This window comes from Pituophis catenifer, unplaced genomic scaffold (genome assembly GCF_029215685.1).
Source record: "Pituophis catenifer annectens isolate HBS135680 unplaced genomic scaffold, rPitCat1.0.hap2 SCAF_1, whole genome shotgun sequence".
Taxonomy (NCBI): Eukaryota; Metazoa; Chordata; class Lepidosauria; order Squamata; family Colubridae; genus Pituophis; species Pituophis catenifer.
The window spans coordinates 27,278,044-27,303,150 of NW_027256881.1; the positions used below are offsets into that span (position 1 = coordinate 27,278,044).

The 25,107-nt window shown below is 39.8% G+C and overlaps 1 protein-coding gene across 3 annotated transcripts in view; it reads left to right on the plus strand.

Moving 5' to 3' along the window:
- Window positions 1-3,394: 3,394 nt before the first annotated feature.
- Window positions 3,395-25,107, plus strand: part of GATA4 (GATA binding protein 4) — a 54,580-nt gene continuing 32,867 nt past the window's right edge. The window contains exons 1-3 of one of the 3 annotated variants that reach the window (XM_070947367.1): window positions 3,395-3,511; window positions 6,248-6,470; window positions 9,108-9,896. In XM_070947367.1, the coding sequence (XP_070803468.1) occupies window positions 9,371-9,896 (526 nt within the window). In that variant the 5' untranslated portion in view covers window positions 3,395-3,511; window positions 6,248-6,470; window positions 9,108-9,370. Of the gene's footprint in view, window positions 3,512-5,897; window positions 5,941-6,247; window positions 6,471-9,107; window positions 9,897-25,107 lie in introns of those variants that run through there. The other 2 variants (XM_070947375.1, XM_070947383.1) reach the window with 2 other exon arrangements.

Consider the following 25,107-nt stretch of genomic DNA (forward strand, 5'->3'; position numbering starts at 1 on the left):
CTGAGTCAACCTTGAGCCTGGTAAGATTCGAACCTGCAGAAATTGCAGGCAGCTGTGTTAATTACAGGGTGCATTAAACCACTGTACTACCAAGGCTCTTCTTCATAAGCTAAAAAAAAGTGGGATAGATAGCTTCACCACCAGATGGATTCGCAACTGGCTGACAAACCCTACTCAACGAGTAGTCTTTAATGGGTCTAAGTCTACATGGAGCAAAGTAAGCAGTGGGGTGCCACAAGGTTCCGTCTTAGACCCAGTACTCTTCAATATCTTCATAAACAACTTGGATGAGGGAATAGAAGGGGAATTCACCAAATTTGCAGATGATACTAAGCTGGCAGGAATAGCTAACACCCTAGAAGATAGGCTCAAGATCCAGATGGATCTTGACAGACTTGAACACTTGGCCCTATCTAACAAAACAAAATTCAATGTAGAGAAAAGTAAAGTCTTACACTTAGGTAAGAAAAACCAAAAGCACACATATAAACTGGGGAAAAACAGGCTTAATAGCAGTTAACTGTGAGAGGGATCTTGGCGTCTTAGTGGACAATCAGCTAAATATGAGCTAGCAGTGTGCAGCGGCAGCTAAAAAAAAGCCAACACAATCCTAAATTGCATTAACAGGGATACAATCAAGATCAAGTGAGGTACTAATACTAATACTCTATAAAGCCCTAGTAAGACCACACCTAGAGTACTGCATCCAGTTTTGATCACCACACTATAAAAATGTTGTTGAGACTCTAGAAAAAGTGCAGAGGAGAGCAACCAGGGTGATTAGGGGACTGGAGACTAAAACATATGAAGAACGGTTACATGAACTGGGCATGGCTAGTCTAGTGAAGAGAAGGACCAGGGGAGAAATGATAGCCATCTTCCAATACTTGAGGGGCTGCCACAGAGAGGAGCGGGTAAAGCTCTTTTCCAAGACAAGGAATAATGGATGGAAATTGACCAAGGAGAGATTCAACCTAGAAATGAGGAGGAACTTTCTGACAGTGAGAACAATCAACCAATGGAACAGAAGTTGCCTTCGGAAGTTGTGGGAGCTTCATCACTTGAGACTTTCAAGAATAGATTGGACTGCCATTTGTCAGAAATGGTGTAGGGTCTCCTGCTTGAGGAGGGATTGGATTAGATGACCTATAAGGTCCCTTCCAACTTTGTTAATCTGTTAAATCTGTTAAAAATTCTCCCACCTAGCCTTGAAGCTCACTAGTTGATTCTCAGCTAAGGCGAGGTAATCATTTCTCTTGGCAGTGAATATTATTTTGGGGGAAGGTAGGAACTGCAGCCACCAAAGCAATACTGCAAAGTGGATGGGAGCATATCACACTCTTGGCTGGATCATGATCACACTCTTGGCTGGATCATGATTTTCTCATTTTCCTAAGTTTTTTTGGGAGGGGAGGAGAAGGGATTTTTTGTTTTGTTGAATGTATGTATCCATTAACCCTATTTTACACCATATGCACTGGTTTTTAAATGTTTCCGACCTCAGAATAGTGGGAAGCTGGTTTAGGCAGTTGGAGATTGAAGAAGCTGTACAAAGGAAGTCCAGGACCAGCCTCATAGGGTTGCAGAAGGAATTAAATGAGAAGAAAGTTGTGGATAAGGTGCCTTCAGAGCTTTAAAGTAAAGCCTGAGGCATATATAGAAGAAAAGTCACTAACTTAAAGGGAGCCCTGTATGTTATGTCATCCAATCTCACTCCTCCTCTTTAATGCAGCATTTCCAAAAGCTGCGGTCCTGCCAATGTCAAAACTCCAGCAAGGGAGAATTGACCATTGCCTCGTTAAACTGGTGCCATTACGAGAACGAACTGTTCTCAGAACACTTCACCCAAATTTGCTTTCCTTCCTTCCTTCCTTTAAATCCGGCAGTTCTATACGTCCAAAATGCGAGTTCTCGCTCCCATGCACTTCTACCCACTTGATCATTTGATCACATGGGGTGAGTTTCTTCTCCGCAACAGTAAATCACCTGACCAAAACCTACCCGGTGATTTGAATTGCCCCTAAGTGCAGTCCCGTTTTGTAGAGCCTGCAGCTGTCAGTCTTTTAGTAGTGGACGTTCCTGCATGGGGTGGAGGTTTTTTTTTTTTTTTTTTTGTTGTTCTTTTATCCTCCTCCAGTAAAATGAATCAGAAAGGGATTCCAGAGGGAAATCTACATAGCGGCAGAACTCACTGCTAAAGATAGGGAACTGCACTCCCTGACGTGGAAGCAATAAAAGGTATGCACAGGATAATTAAGGGAAGGACCTCTCTTTCTGTAAGGGCTCCTGCTGCGTCCCTCTCTTGACATGGAGCCTATTTATTTATTTATTTATTTATTTTATTTTATTCAATTTGCATACCGCCCTTCTCCTAGTGGACTCAGGGCGGTGCACAGCCAGAACTAAAACACATACCAATACAAAATTTAAATTTTTTTAAAAGAATTACATGACTTTGGCCCAAAATTTAAAACATTCAAACTAAAACCCATTGACAATTTAAAAAGCTAAAAAAAAAGGGGGGGGGTTCACGCCTACCAGACGAAACGGACTACGAGACCACTGGCTGGGGATACGGTGGCAGTGATGATGGCAATTGAGAAACACATCTGGAGGGTACCAAATCAGGAAGGGAGGATGAGGGAGAAGTAGTTAAAGCCCTACTCATGTTGTTTGGGGGCACAAGTTGAAAGTGGGTTTCTCCCACCCTGAGCTCACAGCTGCCCCCGCTGACCCACGAACCTGCGTACCTATGTTCTCTCCCTTTCTCTCTCTTTCCCTCTCTCTCTCTTTCTCTCTCTTTCTCTCTCTCCCTCAATGTGCTGTGTCCGTCTATCCGTGTGTGCGTGTATGTATATGTGCATATGTATATATCCCCCCCACAGGAATGAAGCTTGGCGCCGGCTGATGGTGCAACAGATACCCTCGTCCTCCCCCACCCCTACGCCCCCAGCTCATCCCGTCCCTCGCCACGTGGTGTGGAGAAGCCAGTCACCAGGGTGGAGACAAGAAAGGAAGAGTGCAGGGAAAGAGGGACCAAGCGAGGTGGGGGGTGGGGAGGGTGAGAGAAAGAGAAAAGCCGGGGAGGGAAAGCAAAGCGTCCCCATCCGTGGCTGCCCAGAGTCAGAGCGGCAGAGGCTGCGGCGGCGGCGGCGTCACCGGGAGCGAGGCGGGCCAGGCAGCTCACCCGCCTCATCGTGCCCGCTCCCCGGCCGTCCAAGGCAGGCTTTGCAGAGGAAGGAGGCAAAGGCGGACTCGGCTCCTCGCCCCGGGGCACCCAGGAGGCCCGGCCTGGACGGGCGGGGCCGCTTTCGCTCCCGGCGTCTCCGTGTGGCCTAAGAGGTGGCGGCGGGCGGGCGGGCGGACGCGCAAGACCAACCGGCCGATTCCTCCCACCGTAACTTGCGCCGCTCCCTGCTTTCTGACAGGCGCCCCTTTCCAAGGCTTCGCTCGGGCTCACTGCCGAGCCAGCAAATCGCGCAGCGGCGAGCGGAGGCGTTTTTGAAAGCAGGTCGGTCGGTTTGGCTGTGCGGGGAAAAAACTTGAAGTTGATTCTCTCGGTTCCTTTCTAATTCCGGAACTCCAACGCGCCTTTGGCAGCCCCTTTTTTCGTCGCTTTATTCTTTCTTTCCGAAGTTTGTCCGAAGTTCTGGTCCGAGCGACCGTTCCCCGGGAGAAACGTCGCAAGGCGACTTATTTTCCCCCCTCAGATCGCGAGTGGGTTTTCTTCTTTTTCCTCGTTTCATTCCGCTGGAGTGAAGGGAGCCCCGATTTGGAGCGAGCCACGCAGATGTGCTCGCCCGAGTTTTCCTCTCTCTCTCTCTCTCTCTCTCTTGTTCCTCTGGCATCGCTCCTTCCTTCATTGGTGGGTACAGTTTCTGGGTACAGACATCTCGAAAACAAACCCTTTCTCTACCAGCATAAGAAATCGTAACGAATGTAGTTTTAGAAGGGGAAAAAAAAAAGGATTGGGCGTAGCGTTCAACATCCCTTTATTTATCGAACGTGAAAAATAAGACTGTAATAATAACGCACGAAATATGACTTTCCCGATAGTTTTGGTAAATCTTCCTGGCGGGAATCCTATATTGTGTATTCCGGATTTTAGGGGTAGAAATCATTTTGTTTTAATTAATAGCGTGGGTTGTTTTTGAAGCAGCGTTCACAGAAGTCAAAGCAAGGCAAAGAGGTTTTTTTAAATTTCACCGATCTGAATTCGATTTCTTTTTGCGCTAAATTGGCAAGAAGAAAGAGCGCCGAACTTTCTTTGGGTAGAGTTATTACTCTTGTTCCTTTTCTGGCATTGATTACTTCAAGCCTGCAAGATATTTGGGGATAAAAATTACTTTTCTTTCCCGTTTATCCCAATTAAAAGGGGACTCATCTACTGAAACCCACTCCGTTTGTTTTTTTCCTAAGAGAATGGCGGGGGGTTTTTTCAGAGAAAATCTGCAGGCCCGTAGTATATTCTTTGGTTCAAAAACAACAGAATTCTGGTTTTCAAAAGGAGTTGAGAAAAGATTAGAAACGTTAAAAAACAGGAGGAGAGATTACAAATATAGGCCTCCAGTTTTTTTTATATTGCCCCTTTCAGAATGGGTGAATGTACTATGCCGAATTCTTATTCTTATTATTCTACCGCGTCCTTTCTTCTGTTGTGATTATTTTAAAACAGTATAGGGAAGGAATATATTATTTTAACCTGAGCAGGTAAAAATGGCCAGACAGAAACAGTGGATCTGTTTCAACTACTTATTACAATTGGTTATTTCTATTTGCAATAGTTTCAAATATTAACACACTCTTATTTCTCTTCAAATCTGCTTTGAAAGTATATCAATAAAATGATTGCGCATCTTCATGTAAATATTTCTAGAAAATGATGGGTGGAAATAATGCCTTTTGGTGTAATTCTGGTATCTTTATGCTACTTCGATTTTACTTTAAAGATATTAATTCTTTTTCTCTATTATAACAAAGAGATAATGAAATTAGTGTTAAAGGTTCATATTTGCATTCTTTAGATCTATATTTTGAATTAATTGAATTCCATTATCTAGTAGAAATCACTTTCAAGTCCATTGATTTTGATGGAAAATTAATACATATTAGGTAGGAAGTAGGTAAACTGTGTCAGTGAATTGTGCCCATATGTGACTATTTTGTAGAAATGTGTGAAAGTATTTAGGCAGTGCAAATACTGCCTAAAAACAACTATTTTGTTTTATAGATAATATTTTTCATATGTTTTTCCAACTTCTCTTGAACAATTGCTTTATATGTATCCCCTATGCCATTTAAGATTTGCTTGCTTGTTATCAAATGATTTCACTTGAATATAACAATAGACATATTTTCTCAAATAACTTTGAAAAAAATATAGTGATAGTAATATGTTAGTAATTGATATTAAAATGATTTTTAGGCAGTTGGGTTAAGTGATTTTTATTTCACTGGAAATAAATTAGAAACTGCGGGGGAGGGGACATGAGCTTTTTCTAGTTCTTCCGAGATTTCTTTCAACAGTTTTCTTTCGCACTTCTTTCCTTAATTTCACTTTTTGAATTTCTTTCTTTCTTTCTTTCTTTCTTTCTTTCTTTCTTTCTTTCTTTCTTTCTTTCTTTCTTTCTCTTTCTTTCTTTCTTTCTTTCTTTCTTTCTTTCTCTCTCTCTCTCTCTCTCTCTCTCTCTCTCTCTCTCTCTCTCTCTCTCTCTTTCTCTCCCTCCCTCCCTCAGAGACTGATGAATATGGTTTCGCTTGAGGCATTGAAGAGTGGGATGCGATGGAAAGAGACGGGAGGGGGAGAGGAGGCGGCAATCCGAATTCACACTTAAAAATCCGCAGCTGGAATACAGCTCTGTGGGCAACTCCATCTATCCACATTTCACTTTTAGAAAAAGCGCCGATGTCCTAGTGCATAGCCAAGAGAAAAAGTGAGAGGTTAGTAAGCCTGTTCTTCAAAACAGACCCCTTTCCATGGAAAAACTAGTGAGCCCTGAAGGCCTAGGCCTACTTCCCGGAGTGTAAGACTCATTAAATGCAGCAGGATCACCCTCAGACGAGGCCAGCGCAGGATGGCTCTATGAACGGAAAACAATTCTTGGACAATTCTTTGTAGAGCCATGTAATCCTAGATCTCCTCTCCAATCCTTGATGGAGAGCACCCCTTCCCGCACACAAATGCGATGGTGAAAGGTTTCCCAGCCTCTTCTTAACTTTAATCTCTGCTTTTTGCTTCACCTTCTAGTCTTGCCAGCCCAGGTTGCTTAAACTGATCTGGATCTGCTGGGGTCTAGAAGACGATGGGGAAAGGAAAGATCTGGAGAAGGATGACAATAAGCACCGATTGAACATGATGCAACCTGGGGTCTCCAGAAGCAGAGGTTTTAGTAGTTTAGCTGGAACGTGCATTGGTGCATGTAGGAGGCTGGTAGACCCTGAATCTCACTCACTCTAGCTTCTGTTGTTGGGTGAGTAGGAATTTTGTCCAAATCCGCAATGTATGCACAGCTCAGTCAGTTTCTTGATCATAGGTCCTTTTGTAAAGCCATGAGTTTGTCTTGTAAAAAGGAAGTAAGGAACAGAAGAGAAACTTCTGAGACTCTTTGGCACAGAATGGCCAAAGTCTGCCTGTATACATTTGATTTATAGGTCACCAGGTAGACATACTGCTCAATGTACATTTGAGTTTTCTCTTGCATTTTTTCTCTCTCGGGTTTGATCTCAAAACCATATTATATGTGGATTCGCTCAAGACTATACTAAAACAGGATTAAGCATTTTATGATGCAGTTGTGTTGTCAGAACTCAGCTGTTGTTTTAGCATGGTTATATAAAACAGGCAATTACGTTATGCAAATATTTGCTTTCGCATAGTATGTATGTGAGTGCATACATTTTGTTTTGTTAACCTGTATATTGTGTGAATGCAGTCCATAAGCAACAACTGACTTGCTTTAAAGTAGTATTTTTAAATGGTTAAACTGGCTATGGCTGTTTTAACCATTCTTTTATATAAAACCGTCACACACAAGAGTGATTAGAAAACAGATCACAAATAGACTTTTATGGCTGAATGGCCGGGATAGATCAGAATGATGAGAATTGCACTTCAGTATCTCCAGAGGGCATAAATTTGGTGTGTGTGTGTAGGATTTAAGTTAAGAATAGACCTGAGATCTAATAGTTGCGTACTCACTAAGATTAGGGACAGTTTTTTAATAACCCTGTAATGGCAGCTCTGATGGAAGTGAAGTATTGCCATTTTTTGTCTTATTTAGAAAATTCCACTTGGTGACAATGGGGTGGGGGCGTATGTGTGTGTATCTTTGCAATGTATCTTTACATGCAAAGTTAACTGATGCTTGTAAACACACTCAATTCTTTCTGTTCTTCATCATTTACTTAGAGTAGCCACAGACCATTAAGTGCTAGGCAACAGCATAGTCAACCCTCATGGTCATATAGATTGTATGTCAGGAGTGTTCTTGCCAAAATGCTAAATGCTAAAATTTGGGGGATGTGCAACTGAATGTATAATCAGCAAAACATTTTTGCGTTTTGTTAACCTGGGCCAGCCTCAATTTACATTGAGACATAAAAGTTTTCTAATAATTTATCAAGACAACTGGAAGAGCAAGTCTTGTTCTCATCTGGAAATGAATAAGCTCACTTTGTTCCTGAATCAACAGAGTCAGAACAGCCTTCCCCAACCTGCTGCTCTCTAGATAGGAATATTATTAACTGAATATTTTTTTTAGTTGAAATCCAATACATCTAGCAAGTTTCAAATGGGAAAAGGCTGTGTTGAAAGGCTGCATTTCCTTCGGTTTTTGCAGGCACAAACATTTCTTCCTATTCTGATATTTTTAGCTGTTTATGAATTCATTTGGTGGGAACTTACATTGATATGTGTGTGTGTGAAAATTAATGCTGCTGTGTGTATATGTTGCAAGCATTTTCATGCAGTAATTAATCCTGTAAATTATTCCTGAATATGGTTTTGCAGAAATCCAGATCATGGTCACAGTCTTAAACCACTGGAACCTATATTTATGGTGTAAATTCCTGTATTTTGAATCTCGGAGATATTTTCAAATTTGGAACTAAAAATATTTTTTGAAGAAGAAAGCACTACTGATCAATCATTTGTAGAATTTATTTCCATTATTCTAACTTCCAGAAAACATTGAACTTCTTCTGAGGTTTATTTATTCACGTAACCTAGGATTTCTGGGAGTTGTAGTCCAGCATATCTGGAAGGCACCAAATGGGGGAAAAACCCAACAGTAGTATACAACTGACTTCTCCATTACTCATCCTTATGCCCAACATTTTTCATTTTCCTGCATGAATAAGATTTTACTATCACTCCTGTCTTTCGATTTTCCCTTCCTCTCTGCTTAGCAGGCAGAAAAAATTGACCTTAGTTTAGAAGCTAATAAGGATTGGAGCTGATTAACTGCATGATTGTGTCTGTGTAGTTCCTAGGATCTCAGCTCCTTCAAAATTCCACTTCACATTTCCTCATTCAAATCCAGATTTTGAATCTCCTTAATGTGATTTGATCAAATAATAGCCTTGGGTTTAACTTAAACAAAAGGAGTAAGTTATCTGAAGGAAAAGGATTGATTTCAGAAGAAGCATTTGGTTAAGAAGTACAGGTAGTCCTCAACTTACAACAGTTCATTTAGTGACTGTTCAGAGTTACAACGGCACTGAAAAAAGTGACTTACGACTGTTGCAGCTTGGCAACTGACTCATATTTATGATGATTGCAGCACCCCAGGGTCTTATGATCACCTTTTGTGACCTTCTAAGTCAATGGGGAAGGCAGATTCACGTAACAACCTAGTCACTAACTTGACAATTGCAGTGACTCATTTAAAAACCGGGGCAAGGAAGGTTGTAAAGTCACTTAATAAATGTCTCACTTAACAACTGAAAGTTTGGGCTCAATTGTGGTCGTAAATTGAGGACTACCTGTATCTATCTCTAACCTCTTCCCCAACCTTACTTAAAAGACTTTTAATGGGGAGGCCTTTCTGCTTTCTTTTTCTCTTTTTCATTCCGTATACAATCTCATTTTAATTTTGCCTCTGTTGTAGGTGTGAACTGAAGATCCGAAGATTCTGCCAGTCCTGATGGCTCAGGTTAGACAGGAAAGATCTAAAGTGGTATCTAGGCAGTTCTGTTAGGGATTTTTCCTGGATTGGAAACCATCTTCGCTGGATCTGAATTGGAACTGCACGGTCCATCCTGCCCTTTGTGGAGGAAGGTGACTTCATACTTGCCTTCAAACTTGGATCTCTGGAGATAACTTGTCTGTGTGGTTGGGTTGCAAATCAAGGCCCAGTCTGCACCTTCAGACATGTACCAAAGTTTAGCAATGGCAGCCAACCATGGCCCACCAGCATATGAAGGGACCAGCAGTTTTATGCACACCACAGCTGCTGCTTCTCCTGTCTACATACCCACCACAAGAGTCACTACCATGATCCCCAGCCTGCCTTACCTCCAAGGAAGTGGTTCATCCCAGCAAGGCAGCCCAGTCTCCAGCCACTCCATTTGGACTCAGCCTGGAGCTGAGAGTGTTGCTTACAACCCTGGATCTTCTCATCCATCAGTATCCCCAAGGTTCTCCTTTGCTACCAGCACCCCCATCCCAGCAACTACTTCCAGAGAAGCATCTGCTTATAGCAGCTCTCTTAGTATCTCGGCCAACAGCAGGGACCAGTATGCTCGGAGTTTCAGTGGCTCCTATTCCAGTCCATATCCAGCAAGTTATATGACCCCAGAATTGGGTACTAGCTGGACTTCATCTCCCTTTGATAGCCCGATGCTCCACAACCTTCAGAATCGGAGTACTCCAGGAGCTTCAAGGCACACCAACATAGGTAAGAATGAATCTTCTAAACTTTATCACACCGAGAAAGGTCGTATTATTTTCAATCTGGGATGGATTGCATGACATTGATAAAATTTTAAAATATAAGAAATCCTAGGCAGCTCATCAGTGAATTTAGCAATTTAGCATACATAGATTATCAACAAAATGCATTTTTCACATTTTGCCAGTGAGGTAGTCTTTTGAGGATCCTTTTTCCAGAAATATCATGTGACAATTCTCTTACTTCCTTGAATGGGAATTCATTTAGCAGCTATCATAAACCAAAGAACTCAGGGAGATAGTATTTACAATTTCTTCTTCATCAGCTTTAGAAGCCAGTAATATTGGTCCCAATAACATAAATATTAAATGGGTCTTTTAACGGAAGCCAAGAATCAACAGTATGGTGATCTCAGGTGCATTTTAAAAAGTGCACCTGAGATTAAAGTCCGGGAAATTCTGTAACTTCCAATTCCACGTAGTTCTTGTTTTTACTCTATAATTTTCTCCATTGATGAACTGCTTCCTATTAGCTTCATTCCATCGCAATTGCAGTCCTGTCACACTGGGTCTGGGAGGAAGTCCTTATGAATACGTTGGGAATTGTTTCTGGTTATGCCTTGTTGTCCCCATGATCTTCCTCCATCCTATAATTCTGAACTGAAAAAGACCTACTATATGCTTAGCTTAGGGTACAAGCAACAAAAGAGTCATGGCTATATTTATTACTTCGTATCATTTGATGCAGAAGGAGGGCGTTGGCTAACCTTTGAGGTCTTTGCAACATTAAGCAATTTTTAATCTACTATTAAAAGTGTATTGCATAAAAATCGTAACTTAAAAGCTTTAGTTCATATGGATTAAACAATTAAGGCTCAAAGTACTAACCTGTACAATATACTTTGTTAGCTCTACAAATGTTGCAGGTTGTTTTGAGAAAGGCATATCCTTTGGGACAGAGTTTCTCAACCTTGGCAACTTTAAGAGATGTAGACTTCAAATCCCAGAATGCCTCAGCTAATCAAGGCTGAGAAACCATGCTTTGGAAGATATGCAGAAGGGTACTACTGTCTCTTGTGAGCAAAATTATTCCTGCCTGTTCAGCTGTAAAGGAGTTAAAGTGCTTCATGTATATTTGCCAAGGAATCCTTTAAAAAAATAAATTTGAAATTATTATACTTACACATTCAGTGATAAATTGGTAACCTATGGACTGTTGGAAGCGCTGCCATTCTAATCTCCCAGTCAGCCATGTTCTGTGTGTTTCTTTACCTGTCTTTTGACCATATATAATGTCGATACACAATGGTATGTTTTTCTGTAGAAGTTCATTCTATTGATGTTTGAAAAACTGAATAGGGTGTGTATAAGAACCTTCTTAGAAGAAGCTGGCCACAGGTATAGGTTTCTGGAAAAAATAAAATGAGGATTTTAAGCAATCCATTACTTGGTATGATGTGCTTAGTATTTTGTAAGGGCGTGTACCTCCTAGTATTTTGCAAGAACATTATATATATAAAATTCAATATGTATTTCTCTTTAGCCAGGTTCTTCCTACGTAAACCAAGATTTTTATGCAGCCCTAGTTCAGTGAAATCCCAATCCTCTAGTTTCTAGGCTTTTTTTTTCCAGCAGCCAGCAAGCTGCCTGCTGCCCATTGGGAGACTTAGTCTTGGGATTTCACTGAACTAGAGCTGCATAAAAATCTTGGTTTACGTAGGAAGAACCTGGCTAAAGAGAAATATACATAAAGACCTACGAAAAGAAAAGAAAACAAAATTCAATATATATATAGATTTCACACACACACATACACATGATACCTGTGAAATCTTGTTGTAATCTAATTCCAACATTCTTTAGTTATGAGTTGAGTTATTTTACTGTGGTTTCAGTTCAGACTTATCAAGATTCGCTTGTTGATTAAACACAATTCTAGAACAGAGGGAGTAAATGTAAATTAGTGAAGTTTAAATTAGCCCATGGTCTACAAGGACCAGGAAGTATACACAAATTACAACAGGGTTTTCAAACTATGTTCTGCAGAATCCTAGCGTTCCATGAAAGAGTAAAGGAGAAAAGGATAGTTCACTCAGATGCAGCCAAGGATGGTCAAGGTATAGTGGGACTTGTCATCTGACATTCAAAAGCTTCACTCTCACAGTTTTAGTGGCTCAGGATGTGACATCACTCTGAAAGAGCCTGAAAGATAGGCAGTGGCAGGGTGAAAATGATTGCCACAATTTTTCCCTCGGAAAATGCCTTAGCCATACAGCTATGGCCGTCTTTGGGTGAATGCGTATCCTGCCGTCTGCAAAGTCAACCTGTCCCGGCTCTGCCTCCTTGCCCCACTCCCCTGAAAAAGATGAAATGGAAGTTTTGGGGTGAATCTGTACGATTCAGATAACTTCAGTGTATAAATATGCATACCTTGATTAGAATGAGCACAAGTTTGATTGATAAATTTGATTTTTGATTAATTCGATTAATAAATAAATTTCATTTTATTGCCCATTTTCTATCACTAGAGGTTTGCCCCTTGATCAGAATTTCAGGAATTTTATTTTTTAATTAACAGGATCCATAGCCTAAGCAAGTTTGAAAACCTCATAACACTACATAGCAAATTTGTAGCATACTTTATCTTTGTCGTATTTAATTAATATGAGTAGCATTTTTAACACTTTTGCTTTACTAGTGTAGTACGGTTATTGCATAAAACACTGAAATCCTCCTGGACTTTCACTTTATAGACTTGCAATTTATTATCACTAAGGCCAAAAAATGAACCAATCACCATGCCTTTTCACCTCTCTCTCTCTCTCTCTCTCTTTCTTCCTCCCTCCCTCCTTCTCTCCCCTCCCTCCTCCCCTTCTTCCTCTCTTCCGTGGTTCAAGTATTTAGTAATGTTTCTGCTCCCATTCATAGAGAAGGAGAGAAGGAAGTGAGGAGAAAGAAAAAGGAAGTGAGGATTTTAACATCATTGGTTTGATTAAGTTACCATCCTATATAAGGTAGTATTTCCCAGCCTTTCAGATATATTGGACTTTGAGTCCCATAATCCTTTTCCAACCTGAGGCCAACAGAATGGGATAGGCTTCTAGAAATACTTTCTTGTGATGATGCAGTCAGCTTTCCTATTAGTTTGCTTTTCTTCTGCTCCTCTTTTAAGGTCAGGAGACAAGATAATTAACTGCCTTCCTGCTTGTTAAAAACATTACAATAACCCTAAAGGGTTGGTTAGAAATGGCTATGGGTGGTTCAGGTTTAACCAAAGTTTTTCATCAGAAGGTGAAAAGTTGAATCTTAGTTTCCCGAAATTGGCCAGTTATTCTGACCACTAGACCACACTGGCATTTGATGTGAGTTCAGTTGAGCCATCCTTTGAGTGTTAGTTTTATATATGTCCAAATCAATTTAGCTGAGGGATTTTTTTTCTTCTCTCCATGCCCTCCTCTAGAAATGGAACAAAATTAAGAACCTAAAATTGAGACAAAATGATTATTGATTGGAGGCAATAATTCTAAAGGGTGGAAAAGCGTGAAAAATTCAGCTCTCATTTTCCTTGTGACCCTTTTGATCTTTACATAAGTCTGTTTTTACATCAATAAACCAATTGCACTAAACTTCTGTTACATTTATCTTATTTTTTTAAAAAAAGATTTGATTCATTTAATTAAGTTAATGTTCCTAAATGTTTTTATTTTATTTGTCAGTAGGAGAAGGAATTAGAATGATTTACAGAATAGGTCAATATAAAATCATAATTTTGAAATAAAGGCAGAAACAATCTGGCAGCTTAGTAAAACCCAGTATAAAGAAGCGTACATTGTCAGGAATTAAACCATACTGAAGTTGCTTAAATCTGGCATGCCTACCGAGGCAAGAAAAGATAATGTTGATAGGTGCCAAATGGAAATCACAGTTGGCCTCTTAAGGTGAACCCTTTGAAAGTACACATGCTGTAAATTGGGATGAAGGGTGTGTGTGTCTGGGCCAGCTTTTCTTTGAATCTTCTCTCTCAATTAAATTTTTAGATAGTGGATTGGAGAACTTTACAGTAGTCTGAGTGACACTAAACTACAATTTCAGCTTTTAGTCAGGCCGGTGTTATAGGTGGCTGGTCTTTTAGAGATCAGAGCAGCACAATACTAGGTAGTGGGGAACATAAACATTGGGGGTGGTGGGGAGATATAATTAGTTCATTTCCTACTTAAGAAACATCTGGTTGGTTATCGCCGGGACAGGATGCTGGTTTAGATAAGCCTTTGATTTGATCTAATATGCTGTTCTTTGTGTTGAGCAATTCTTGCCCAAAGTTGCTGATAGTGTTGGAGACTTAGATGTAGAAATTAAGAGCTGCGTTTAGCACAATGAAATTCAGCTCTGATGAGATTTGGGTTCTGAAACAAATGCAATAGGAAGAATCAATCTGGTTTTTCAACGGAAGATTTTCAAGGAATACTACAATTGTAGGCTAAGTTGGAAAGTGAAAAACAGTCTCTGAAGACAAATCATTTCTATTTTGCTACCAAGTAAACTACATAGCTGTTTTCTACAAAATCACCAGGAATTGAACTTCATTTGAAGGTTTTGTTCCTTCTCATTTTATTACTTGTTCTGTCTCTAAACAGCAGGCAATGTATGTGACTTTGTACTCTGCTGTGTGATGTAATTAGTGGGTCAAATTTTCCATTCACACCCAGCACAGAGACCTGTATCACATCTATACTGGCAAATTGTCTTTTGTTGTGACAGGGGCACTATGTTGGTCTGCAAATGAGGCTGAGCTTTGCAAAAGTTACACACGGTGTGTTTGCTTTTGCAAGCTGAGAAGAATAGGGAAATTTCTGTGGAAAAGCCTCCCTTTCTTCCTCACTTATACATATTTAAATGAAACACTAGGAGCCCCTGGGCAGCCAGGCAGAGGTGTTACTTGTAAATAAGATCATAGGTTTTTCTTCAGTAAGGATTTAAGGAGAAGAGAAGAAAAATTAGGGATTTGTTTTTATGGGAAGATTTAAATGGAATTTTATTTAGATGGGACTGATACTATTTTGCAATTTTATGAAGTATTTCCATTTTAAGAGATTTATCGATGATAATGAGAATTTCATTCGGGATAGAATTTGGTCTGTCTGTTCCTTGAAGACTGCATTGTTAGGTCAGATTAAATTTGAGATTATCTTCCTCAGATTTTTATATATATATAATGAACCAGAATGTTCAGTTTCAGTATCTATTAGCACCACAATCTAAATCAGATCTGAGCATTTTAGGATCAGTGGGTCATTTCTAACCCTTTGGCTGTCTCTGTCCAGCCTGAGGTGGTGGGGGAGGGGCAGTGGCAGTGGGTGGGTGGAGTGCGGCAGCAATCCTCCACAACAGTTCCAGTTTCTCATATGGCCCTTTGGGAAAACTAATTTCTCACCCTGATTTAAATCTTGCTGAATGACCATGGAGGACTCAGTCCATCTCACATGATCCCTTGATGCTGGAGCAATGGCTTCATGAACTTGGACATGACTTGTTCTCAGGTACTGCTCAGTTTATACAGATGCTTCTCTCTGACATCAGCCCCCCCTCCCGCAAGTACTTTATCAAAAGAAAAAAACAAAGAGAAGGTTTAAAAAATCCTTAACATGAAAAGTATTCGATAAAGTTTTGAATTTGCTTCATGGTGTTATCTTTTTTCTTGGAGATCTAATTATTAATCCCAGCTATTTGGGGCTTCTGAGTCATTCAGTGACTAAAGGATACATTTTGTATCTGCTAGAGGTGCTGCCTCATTTTAGTCCTCTTTTCCTAGCATTCCAAAGTAGGGTAAAACAGGCCCAGTTCAGATCATGTATATAGGTAGTCCTCAACTTACGACCACAATTGAGTCCAAAATTTATGTTGCTGAATGAGAAATTTGTTAAGAGAAATTTGTTAAGAAATTTGTTAAGAAATTTGCCCCATTTTACATTTTACAACCTTTCTTGCCATGTTTGTTAAGTGAATCACTGCAGTTGTTAAATTCCCCATTGACTTTGCTTGGAAGAAGGTCCCAAAAGGGGATCACATGATCCCAGGACACTGCAACAGTCATCAATGTCAGCTGAGTCAGTTGTCAAGCATCCAAATGTAACCATGGGGATGCTGAAACGGTCATAAGCATGAAGAATGGTCGTAACTCACATTTTCAGTGCTGTTGTAACTTCAAACAGTCACTAAGTGAACTCCTGTAAGTTGAGGACTACTACCTGCATATAGCCTACTTTAGATCAATGTATGAATTTATTTCCAATTGTAGGGAATAACATTCAACATATAGAGAAGTGTATCTTACAAAAACATGTGGTTCAAAAATTAATTTTTAATGTTGATACATGTGCCTTTTGATTTGAATTTTAGATTTTTAAAAAAGTGATTTATCATACAGATATTTTATATATATTGTAAACTGTCCAGAGTTGTTTAGGAATTGAGCAACCCATAAAAACAAGCAAATAAATACAATACAGCAAATAAATGAATTGTCCCACATACAATATCCCTCAGAGATTCCAACTGTTTATACTTCTGTTTTATATATCCTTAGATCCTTAGCACTACACGCCCAGCTCTATTTTTGCTTGTTTGCAAACAAGTGGTTTTCTGTATTACTGGGTTACCGGTTGGAAATTGTTTCTTTTAGGAATGTCCAGCCTTGCAGATAATGTAAACCAAGCTCAATTGCTTTCTGCTGCAAATGTTCCTCTCCTCCCCCTTTTTTTTTGCAGTTGTCCAACTTTTTAAAACCTAATAAGTGAAAGCAAAACTGCACCAGAAGCAAACAATACAAAGCAAATCAAGGAAGATACAAGACCAAAGGTGCTTTTTTTTTTTCAGGAGGCAACTGGACTTTCTTGTTTTTTCTTTTGAAGACATTTCACTTCTTGTCCAAGAAGCTTCTTCACTTCTGACTGGATGGTGGGGAATGGAAGGGTTTATAGTCCTTGCAGACAGCTGATCATTTGCATCCTTTTAGAGAGTAGTTGAGGCCGCTTGGATGTTTATTTGCATCCTCAGGGTCACCTGAGCAACAGTAACAGTAACAGAGTTGGAAGGAACCTTGGAGGTCATCTAGTCCAACCCCCTGCTCACGCAGGACACCTGTACTAGGGATTCGAACCGCCGAACCGCCGACCTTTCTGATCGACAGTAGTGCTAATGGTTCCTGTAGTCTGCATTTTTTCTGGAAATCTATTCATACTCCCAAATTGTTCGAGTGCTGTTCATCCCAAATTGCACAGCTAAAAGTCTTCAAAGGAAAAAAAACTAAAAAGTCCAGTTGCCTCCAGAAAAAAAAGCACCTTTGAGACAACCATGACCTGAATGACTGAGAATCGCTACAGATACAAAATGTTATTTAAATGTTAAATCCATACATTTAAATAAGGCTGGTCCCATTGGAACATTCCATATAGTCGGAATTTGTCAGTGATTTTTCAAAATCCTCATCTTCAGAATTACAATTGTGCACGAAGGAAATATTCTTTCTTACCTTGTGAAATGTATGGTTTCAAATTAGGCAGTAAATGGGCGCTATTCAAAAATATTGTCAAACAATAGTTTTTGAATGTCTTTTGGTTTATGTGTGCATATTGCCATTTATTTATATATTTAGCATATGGCAAGTACATGGACTTACAGTAGTTCAAATGTTGATGTACAGTCCACCCAGCCATCCAGTGATGAAATTCAGCTGGTTCTATCTGGCTCGGGCGAACCAGTAGCGGCGGCTGCAGGAGGCTCCGCCCACCCATGTGGACATTATGATGTCACTTTTTTGTAACATTTTAAGCCTCTGCACAGAAGGCTTTGCGCATGCGCAGACGATGGCACGTGCGAGCAGAGCGTGCGTGCATGCACACATTGGCGAACCGGTAGGGAAGGTAAGTGAATTTCGCCACTGCAGCCATCCAAGGACAGGGTGGTCCATGTTGAAAAAAATCAGACATTGGGCTGATGCAAGCTCTTGATGGACATTCGGACACAATGTGATGGATATTTTGTCGAGGAGCACCACAGTCACACTGAGGGGTGGAGACAAGCCCACTTAAACAGTGAGTCCTGGCAGACACCATGTTGGGTATGGATCCTGTTCAGAGTTGACCAATGCTAGTGAGGAAGGTCAAAACCTGGCACCCTTGGTGTAGGGTCATCTATGTAACTGCCTGTATCTGGGCATTCAGCAGCCCATTTGGCTTTCCACTGTGTATTGATGTCAAAGTTGTTAGACAGCTGTTGAGCGAGTGCCAGAGAGGGCTTCTATATTGCCAATTTTGCTTTGATGCTCTTTTTAAAAATCGATGTATCAATTGTTTTCTTGTATTGTTAACATGTATCAGTGTATGGTTTGTGTGTTTTGACTGCATTTAAGCCACTACAAATAATGGCATAATTAGCTAAATAGTTTCTTAATCCAGTGCATCTGCTGAAGGAAAGGATATAATTTAACATTGTACTAGAGTCATGCAGTGTAAAGGAAGTAGAAATGATCTTTTAGTATTTTAACTGTAGTAGCAATGACTGCAGCAGTGAATAAAGCAAAGATTCTTAATGTGAAAATAGTACCAGAGTGTTGGTATTTTAAGTACATGAAAAGTGTGGACTGTATATTGTGCAAATTGCTACCTGGCCACCTATCACTGGGAAAATGTGCTATTTTAAATGTTATGATTTCCAAATTAAGAATTACCTTAGAACAGGGTAACATTTTTTTTTCCAGGTGAAGAACATGCTTTCCAAAAAGTAATAGCTAGAGTGAAGACAAGATATATTCATCTGATTTAAAAGATACTTTATTGAACAGTATATTTTTTTAAAAAAACATCTTGGACTTTTTGGTGACTCCAGGTAGACCAGAATTACAAAAACAATCACAGTTTCATTCTCCTTGAACTGCTATAAGCATCACTATATTTTTCAGTTACTAAAGCCTTCTGCAAGATATCGCACGGAGCATGTCAACAAAGAAGACAGGAAAAATGAAAGAATATAGCAGCTATGTTGAATGAAAGACGCAAAGCACTTCTCCTAAGATTTCAGAAAGTCCAGTGCAGGAAATATGTGGAGAAAAATACTTTCATTTAACATGTCAGTTTATTTTTCCCAAAAATTGTCTTAAGGCATCATGATGAAAATATACATTAGTTTGCCAGTTCAACAGATAAATTTTGTAGTTACGTATAAAGGGGCCTTGAAGCCTGATTGCAAATGAATAGAAAAGTTGGAAAAGAATCACTATGCATGGAATCTCTTTCTGTACATATAAGATTAATTATCCCAAAGAAAATATCCCCCTCTACCATAAGCACAACTCTTTTCTGTAATGTAATGATGTAATTTGCTTATTCTTTTCCCTCCCTGACTTTTTCTTTTTTGCATTTTTCCTTTTAATCAGTCTGTTGCTTTTTGGATGGGTTGGACTATACTCCTATCATCCTCCAACAGCAGTTGTAATGTAACATTTTTTTAAAAAAATATTTTTTTTAAAAAAAAACTTCATATTGGGAGTGTCTTTAGAGATTCTTAGTCATCCAGGTCATGGTTGTCCCAAAGGGGCTCTTTCAAAGCACAACTAGACTTTGTTTTTCTTTGAAGACATTTTGCTTCTCATCCAAGAAGCTTCTTCAGTTCTGACTGAATTGGGAGGATTGGGAGATTGGGAGGACAGAGTTGGTTTAGATTGGGGGCATTTTTTCATTATATTGGAAGGGCAACAGTATATAAGGTTGACAAATCTAACACCAAACATGTTGGATAAACTAATTTATTTACTTCTAATCTGCACTTTTGAGTTTGCTGAATTTATTATTTGTCAAAAGATTCAAAAGTTTCTAATTCATAATTTCATTTTTATAGTGTAAACAGCATGTCATATCCCCTGGCTTATTTATCCCTCATAACACTCCATTAAATAAATTAGCCCAACAGCATGCCTAGAATCATTGTTTTAGATAACTAAATAATTAGATGCCTAGAATTATTGTAAGGCTGTGAGATGAAGAACTGTAAGAAACCAGTGATATGTTAATCAAACATAACCCATTTTAAACGGGTTACATTGATATGTATATGGTATAGAGGTGATTCAGATAACCTGACCTTCTGGTAGGTGGCTAAAGTTTGGAAAAAGTTAGTAGTTTGTATCAATTGACATCAGGAGTCAGGATCTTGAGAACTATAACTTTCAAGGAAGAACATTAATCTTAATGTTAGACAAGAACAGTGTCTCATAAGAAATAAGGAATTGCTGTCTATCTGGTTCAGGCACTCGACAGCACCAGCTGAGTTTAGTCACATTAGTTTTCTGACCCATCTTCCTTTATAGAATTTCCTTATTCAGTTTTATTTCAGCAATGTCAAGTTTTTGAGATGGTTTGGTCTGGAAAAAAGTGGACTTGTCTGATAAATTATCCAGGAAGAATCTTTAATTCTCCCTATTCCTATTCCAATACACGATTAAATACACCAACTGACTTTCAGAAACATTCAAGAGCTTTTTAGTTACCCTCTTTTCATTCATTCATGTTCTGTTGCTATTCAAGAGGCAAACGTACTCCCCAGATTACCAGGCATTTCAAAATCATAGTTTAAAACCATACAACATAGTCGTTCCTAAGCAGTAACCCTACAGAGATAACATTAACAATGAAGTCCACATGTTTTGCGGGAGTTAATATTACATTAATATTGTACAGGGAAAAATCTCCTTTGAGTTGAGAGTGATTCCTTATGAATCAACCGCTTTGGGAATAATACCGAAGTAGTTTGCCATTGCTTTCTTCCAATGCCATGTGTGTGTGTTTCTGTGTGTTTTATCCTCTGTTCCCAATCATCACAGATAGAGTATTATGGCATACAAAGTTGTCAAATGTGTAGCTTTCATGGTAAGTTTCATGCTTCCAAAACAATTTAAATGGGATAGATTGGAAAGCTAGGCAAGTGATGACCTTCTTCTCAGGGGCTTGAATATTTTTTTTAAAACCACATTTCTCCTGTTTGTTAAGCGGAGTCTTCCCTCTGCATTTCCCTGAAGGTTTCTGCTCTTTTTTTTTTTTTTTCACTGTTGGTGAACTCCTATAGCCATTCTATGAGCAGCAGGGGAGCAGTGGCTCCTGTAGCTTGTATTTCCATGGATTGTGACATTTATATGGCTTCAGCCTTTTGCCATAAACCAGAAGACAATGGGAGGGATTTTAACACTGTGCTAATAGCAGGGCTTGGTTCCTTCAGTGTTAATGACCAGTTGAACCTTAACCTTTATGGAACCAAGTGTGGACGTTTGAGATCAAGGTGCCAGCCAGATTTAATACTTGGTTGCCAACTGTTCCGAGTCCTGCTTCATTAGCATCCTTTCACCTAGGAGGCTTAAAAGTAAACTGCTAATGAGTACACAGTAAGTCTCCATCTATAAAAGGAGAGGGTGCTGGGACATGTATTCTTCCTTTGGTTTCATACGTTGCTTGAATAAATGGCTTATTGGTGAAAGAAATAAATGGCTTATTGGTGAAAGGTGTCCATACTGTGACACCTTTAGTTTTATTTACATTGACTTTTCAGTTTCAAGAGTTAAACCTTGACATTGAAAGTAGATTTGAGAGCGGATACATCCTACTAGGCTGTAGCTCAAACTAAATGTTGGAAATTGGTAACAATTAGCCTGGATAGCTCAACAGACTAAAAGCCTGTTATTAACATTCAGCTGTCTGCAATTACTGCAAGTTCGAAACTCACCAGGCTCAAGGTTGACTCAGCCTTCCATCCTTTCTAAGGTAGGTAAATTGAGGACCCAGTTTGTGGGGGCAATAAGATGACTTTGTATAAAATATACAAAAGTATGAAGGCTATTGCTTAACACATTGTAAGCTGCCCTGAGTCTCCGGAGAAGGGCGGCATATAAATCTAATTTAAAAAAAAACACAGGAAACTAAACCTGGTGTATGGACCCATGCTGTGATCCAGTACATTCATCCGTGATGAAAAAAAAATGGGAGGGGGCTCTCAGGTCAAATGAGCAATGCTTACTGCTGCTCGGTGGAAAAAATGTATATTTCTCTTAGGATAACAGGGAAAAAAATACTTCACCCAAAGTGATATATGACACTGTAAGATTGGTAACTGCAAAAATGTTGTCATTTCTTACATGAAGATACTTTATTCTATACGTGGATGTGGACATCCGGCAAATTCTGTGTCCCAAATAGGCAGATAGTTGAGAAGTGTGCTGGCTGTTTGACAATGAATGGTGGAGGATAGGAATAACTTATGTTCCTACATTCCCTTGCATCTTTTTTTTTTGGGATACATGAAAAATGATCATGATAAAAACCATCCTATTTTTAGCTATGATTGCTGAATATAATGTTCTTGTTCAGGGATAATATGTTTTTGGGTAGGAAAGGCTTGGAACCAACAGGGAATAGCTCTCCCTTCATGCCTTCTTTTGTGATCTTCTTGGAATGTTTTGATAGATCCTGTCTAGATCCAGAAGGGCTTTTCCCCCCTGTTCTTCAAGAAAGCAGACTCTTACTTGTAAATGGAAACTCTTAATCTCCATAGTTAAAGGGAGCTTCAGAATTTACACCTCCCGGCTAAGCTTTTGGTAGTCTTTCCCCAGCTTTTTTAGTTTCTCTAACCTCTATTCTCCCATCCTTTATTGAAAGAACTGCCTTTCCCATACTTTCTTTTTAGAAATTCCCTTTAAATGTTTTAAAACAGCATCCTAGCTGAAGTGGGTGTGGGAGCCTTTGAAATGACGTCAAAGGTACATTAAGAGAATGACCCATTTTAGAAAACATTATCAAAGAATTTAAAGAATATGTGGAGAGGAGTAAATTCGAAGTTCCAGCCCTTAAACTGAATGCTATCAACTATGCACAGGCCAAGAGTCTCTTACTTGTTTTGCATTCCACTGCCACTGAGTTAGGCATGGTTCAATTGAGAGCAGTAGCTTTTACCTCCCTTAGTCCATTTATGTTGCTGTTGTCTTCTATTGGGGTTCTGTGCTTGGTCTACAAAGTCTGGGTTGCAAAAATGTGGATAACTAATGACCATGTAGCAAAGAGATGGAACACCTCAATCCGGTGCTTGTCTGGATTTTTGCAGACCAGATAGCATAGCCCTATGGAATAAGTATATAACACCTAGAAACCAGGAAACCTTGAGTTTTAGCCCCATCTTAGGCACAAAGCCACTGGATGACTTTGGACCAGTCACTTTCTAGGAAAGAGGCAACGGCAAACCTCTTCTGAAAAACCTTGCCAGGAAAACTGCAGCAAATTCTCCAGATTCTCCGAGAATCAGACACAATTGGGAAAAAAAAAAGGGGTGGGGCGCGGGGACCTCTAATGCTAACCTACAGAAACAGTTTTTTTTCAAAGCTCAGTGGTAAGGGTGAGTCTCGTGGCATTACCAGTTCTTGTGGACCCCAAAGTTGTTGTTTCTCTTGCCATCACTATATTTATGCTGCCTTCCATGCAGCACTGCCCTCCTCCACCCCACCCCACCCCAGCTTCTGGAATGGAAGCTGTAGGGAAATCTGTCTGGCATATTTACTGCCTTTGTTAAGGTGATTGGTTTCCTCTTTCAGTAAGCGAGGTATTGGCATGCCAGTTTATACATGGCTAAGAATTATACTAAAATGGCTTTTAAAATGTGCAGAACAGCATTGAGAGAAAATAACCTTAGCTAACTGAGTGTTTCTTCCCAGAATATCTGATGGTGTTGCTATATAAAGACTCAGGGACATTTTGATAGTGGGTAGGGACATGATGGGAATTTTTAAAAGTTGTGCTTTTAAACCTCTACCCTCCTCTCTCTCTATATGCAAGAAAGTGTATGTTTGTGTGTGTGTGTGTGTGTCTGTCTGTCTGTCTGTAACCTCTATCCCAGGGGTGAAATCCAGCAGGTTCTGACAGGTTCTGGAGAACCGGTAGCAGAAATTTTGAGTAGTTCGCTGAATCGGCAAATACCACCTCTGGCTAGCCCCAGAGTGGGGTGGGAATGGGGATTTGGCAGTATCCTTCCCCCAGGAGTGGGGAGGGAAGGGAGATTTTGCAGTATCCTTCCCTTGCTATGCCCACCAAGCCACCAAACCACGCCCACAGAACCGGTAGTAAAAAAAATTGAATTTCTGCTCTACCCCCCTCATACATATGCAAGAATGTGTGTGTGTGCCTGTGAAACCATTCACAGAGGAGATAATCAAGTTGTCTTATGAAGAATCAAAAATCATTGATCAATTTCTGAGAAATCCTGAAATTCCTTATAGCCACTATACAGCAAGAAAGATCTGGAAAGGTTGGGTTCTATTGTACACTGTGTGTGATCTTAAGGAAGCTAATTATCCTTTCTTTGGCTTTTTGATAGCCTTTGTTGTTGAAAAAGAAAGCACAATATGAAACATTTTTCAAATATAAAAGGTGATACAAGTACAGATACTTCTTGAGATCTTCAGCCAAAGGCCTATCTTCTTCAAAATACGACCTGCTTTTTATTGTGCATTTTCTAGAATTAATCAATTCTATTTCTCGTCATTTTCTCTCCCAGGCAGTTATCTTTCTCCTCCTAAGCTATTGCTTTTAGCCTTTTCTTATCATATCTCTGTTCAGTTTCTTCTTCCAAACTGTAGTTCCTCGGTCCCTTAGCTTCCATTGAACAAAGTATAGAGGGATCACTTGAGATTCAGGTTTATCTTCTATGTGTGTTCATTTATACATCTTTTCCTTTCCATATCATTTCTGCATCAGTCTTCTGATTGTCATAGCAATGAGACAGCTATCAATCAAGGCCATTTATTACAACGAGATTTGAAGGGATCAACCCCGTTTCTCACCCCTTTCCATCATCTTTTCTCCCCCCCTCCCTCTCTCTCTTCCTCCACCCCCCTCCATCTCAGCTGTTTTTCTTTCCTCTAAACTATTCAAACTTTGTCACTTCCAATCTGAGCCTTGATCAATAGACACTGGTTTACAAAGTTAATGATAATCACAAAATAAACTCTGAGGTTTCAAAGTTCATCTAGCTTCAACCCCTCCCCCACCCCCATCCTGGGACCACGTCAGAGGCTTTCATTGATTGTTGTGGAGGGAGAGCAGGAGTTTGAACCTGGCCTCTCTCCTCTCACCAATCTGATCTGGATTCAAGACTGCTTCAGTTCTCTTCCTTATCTGGATCTTTTTTGCCTA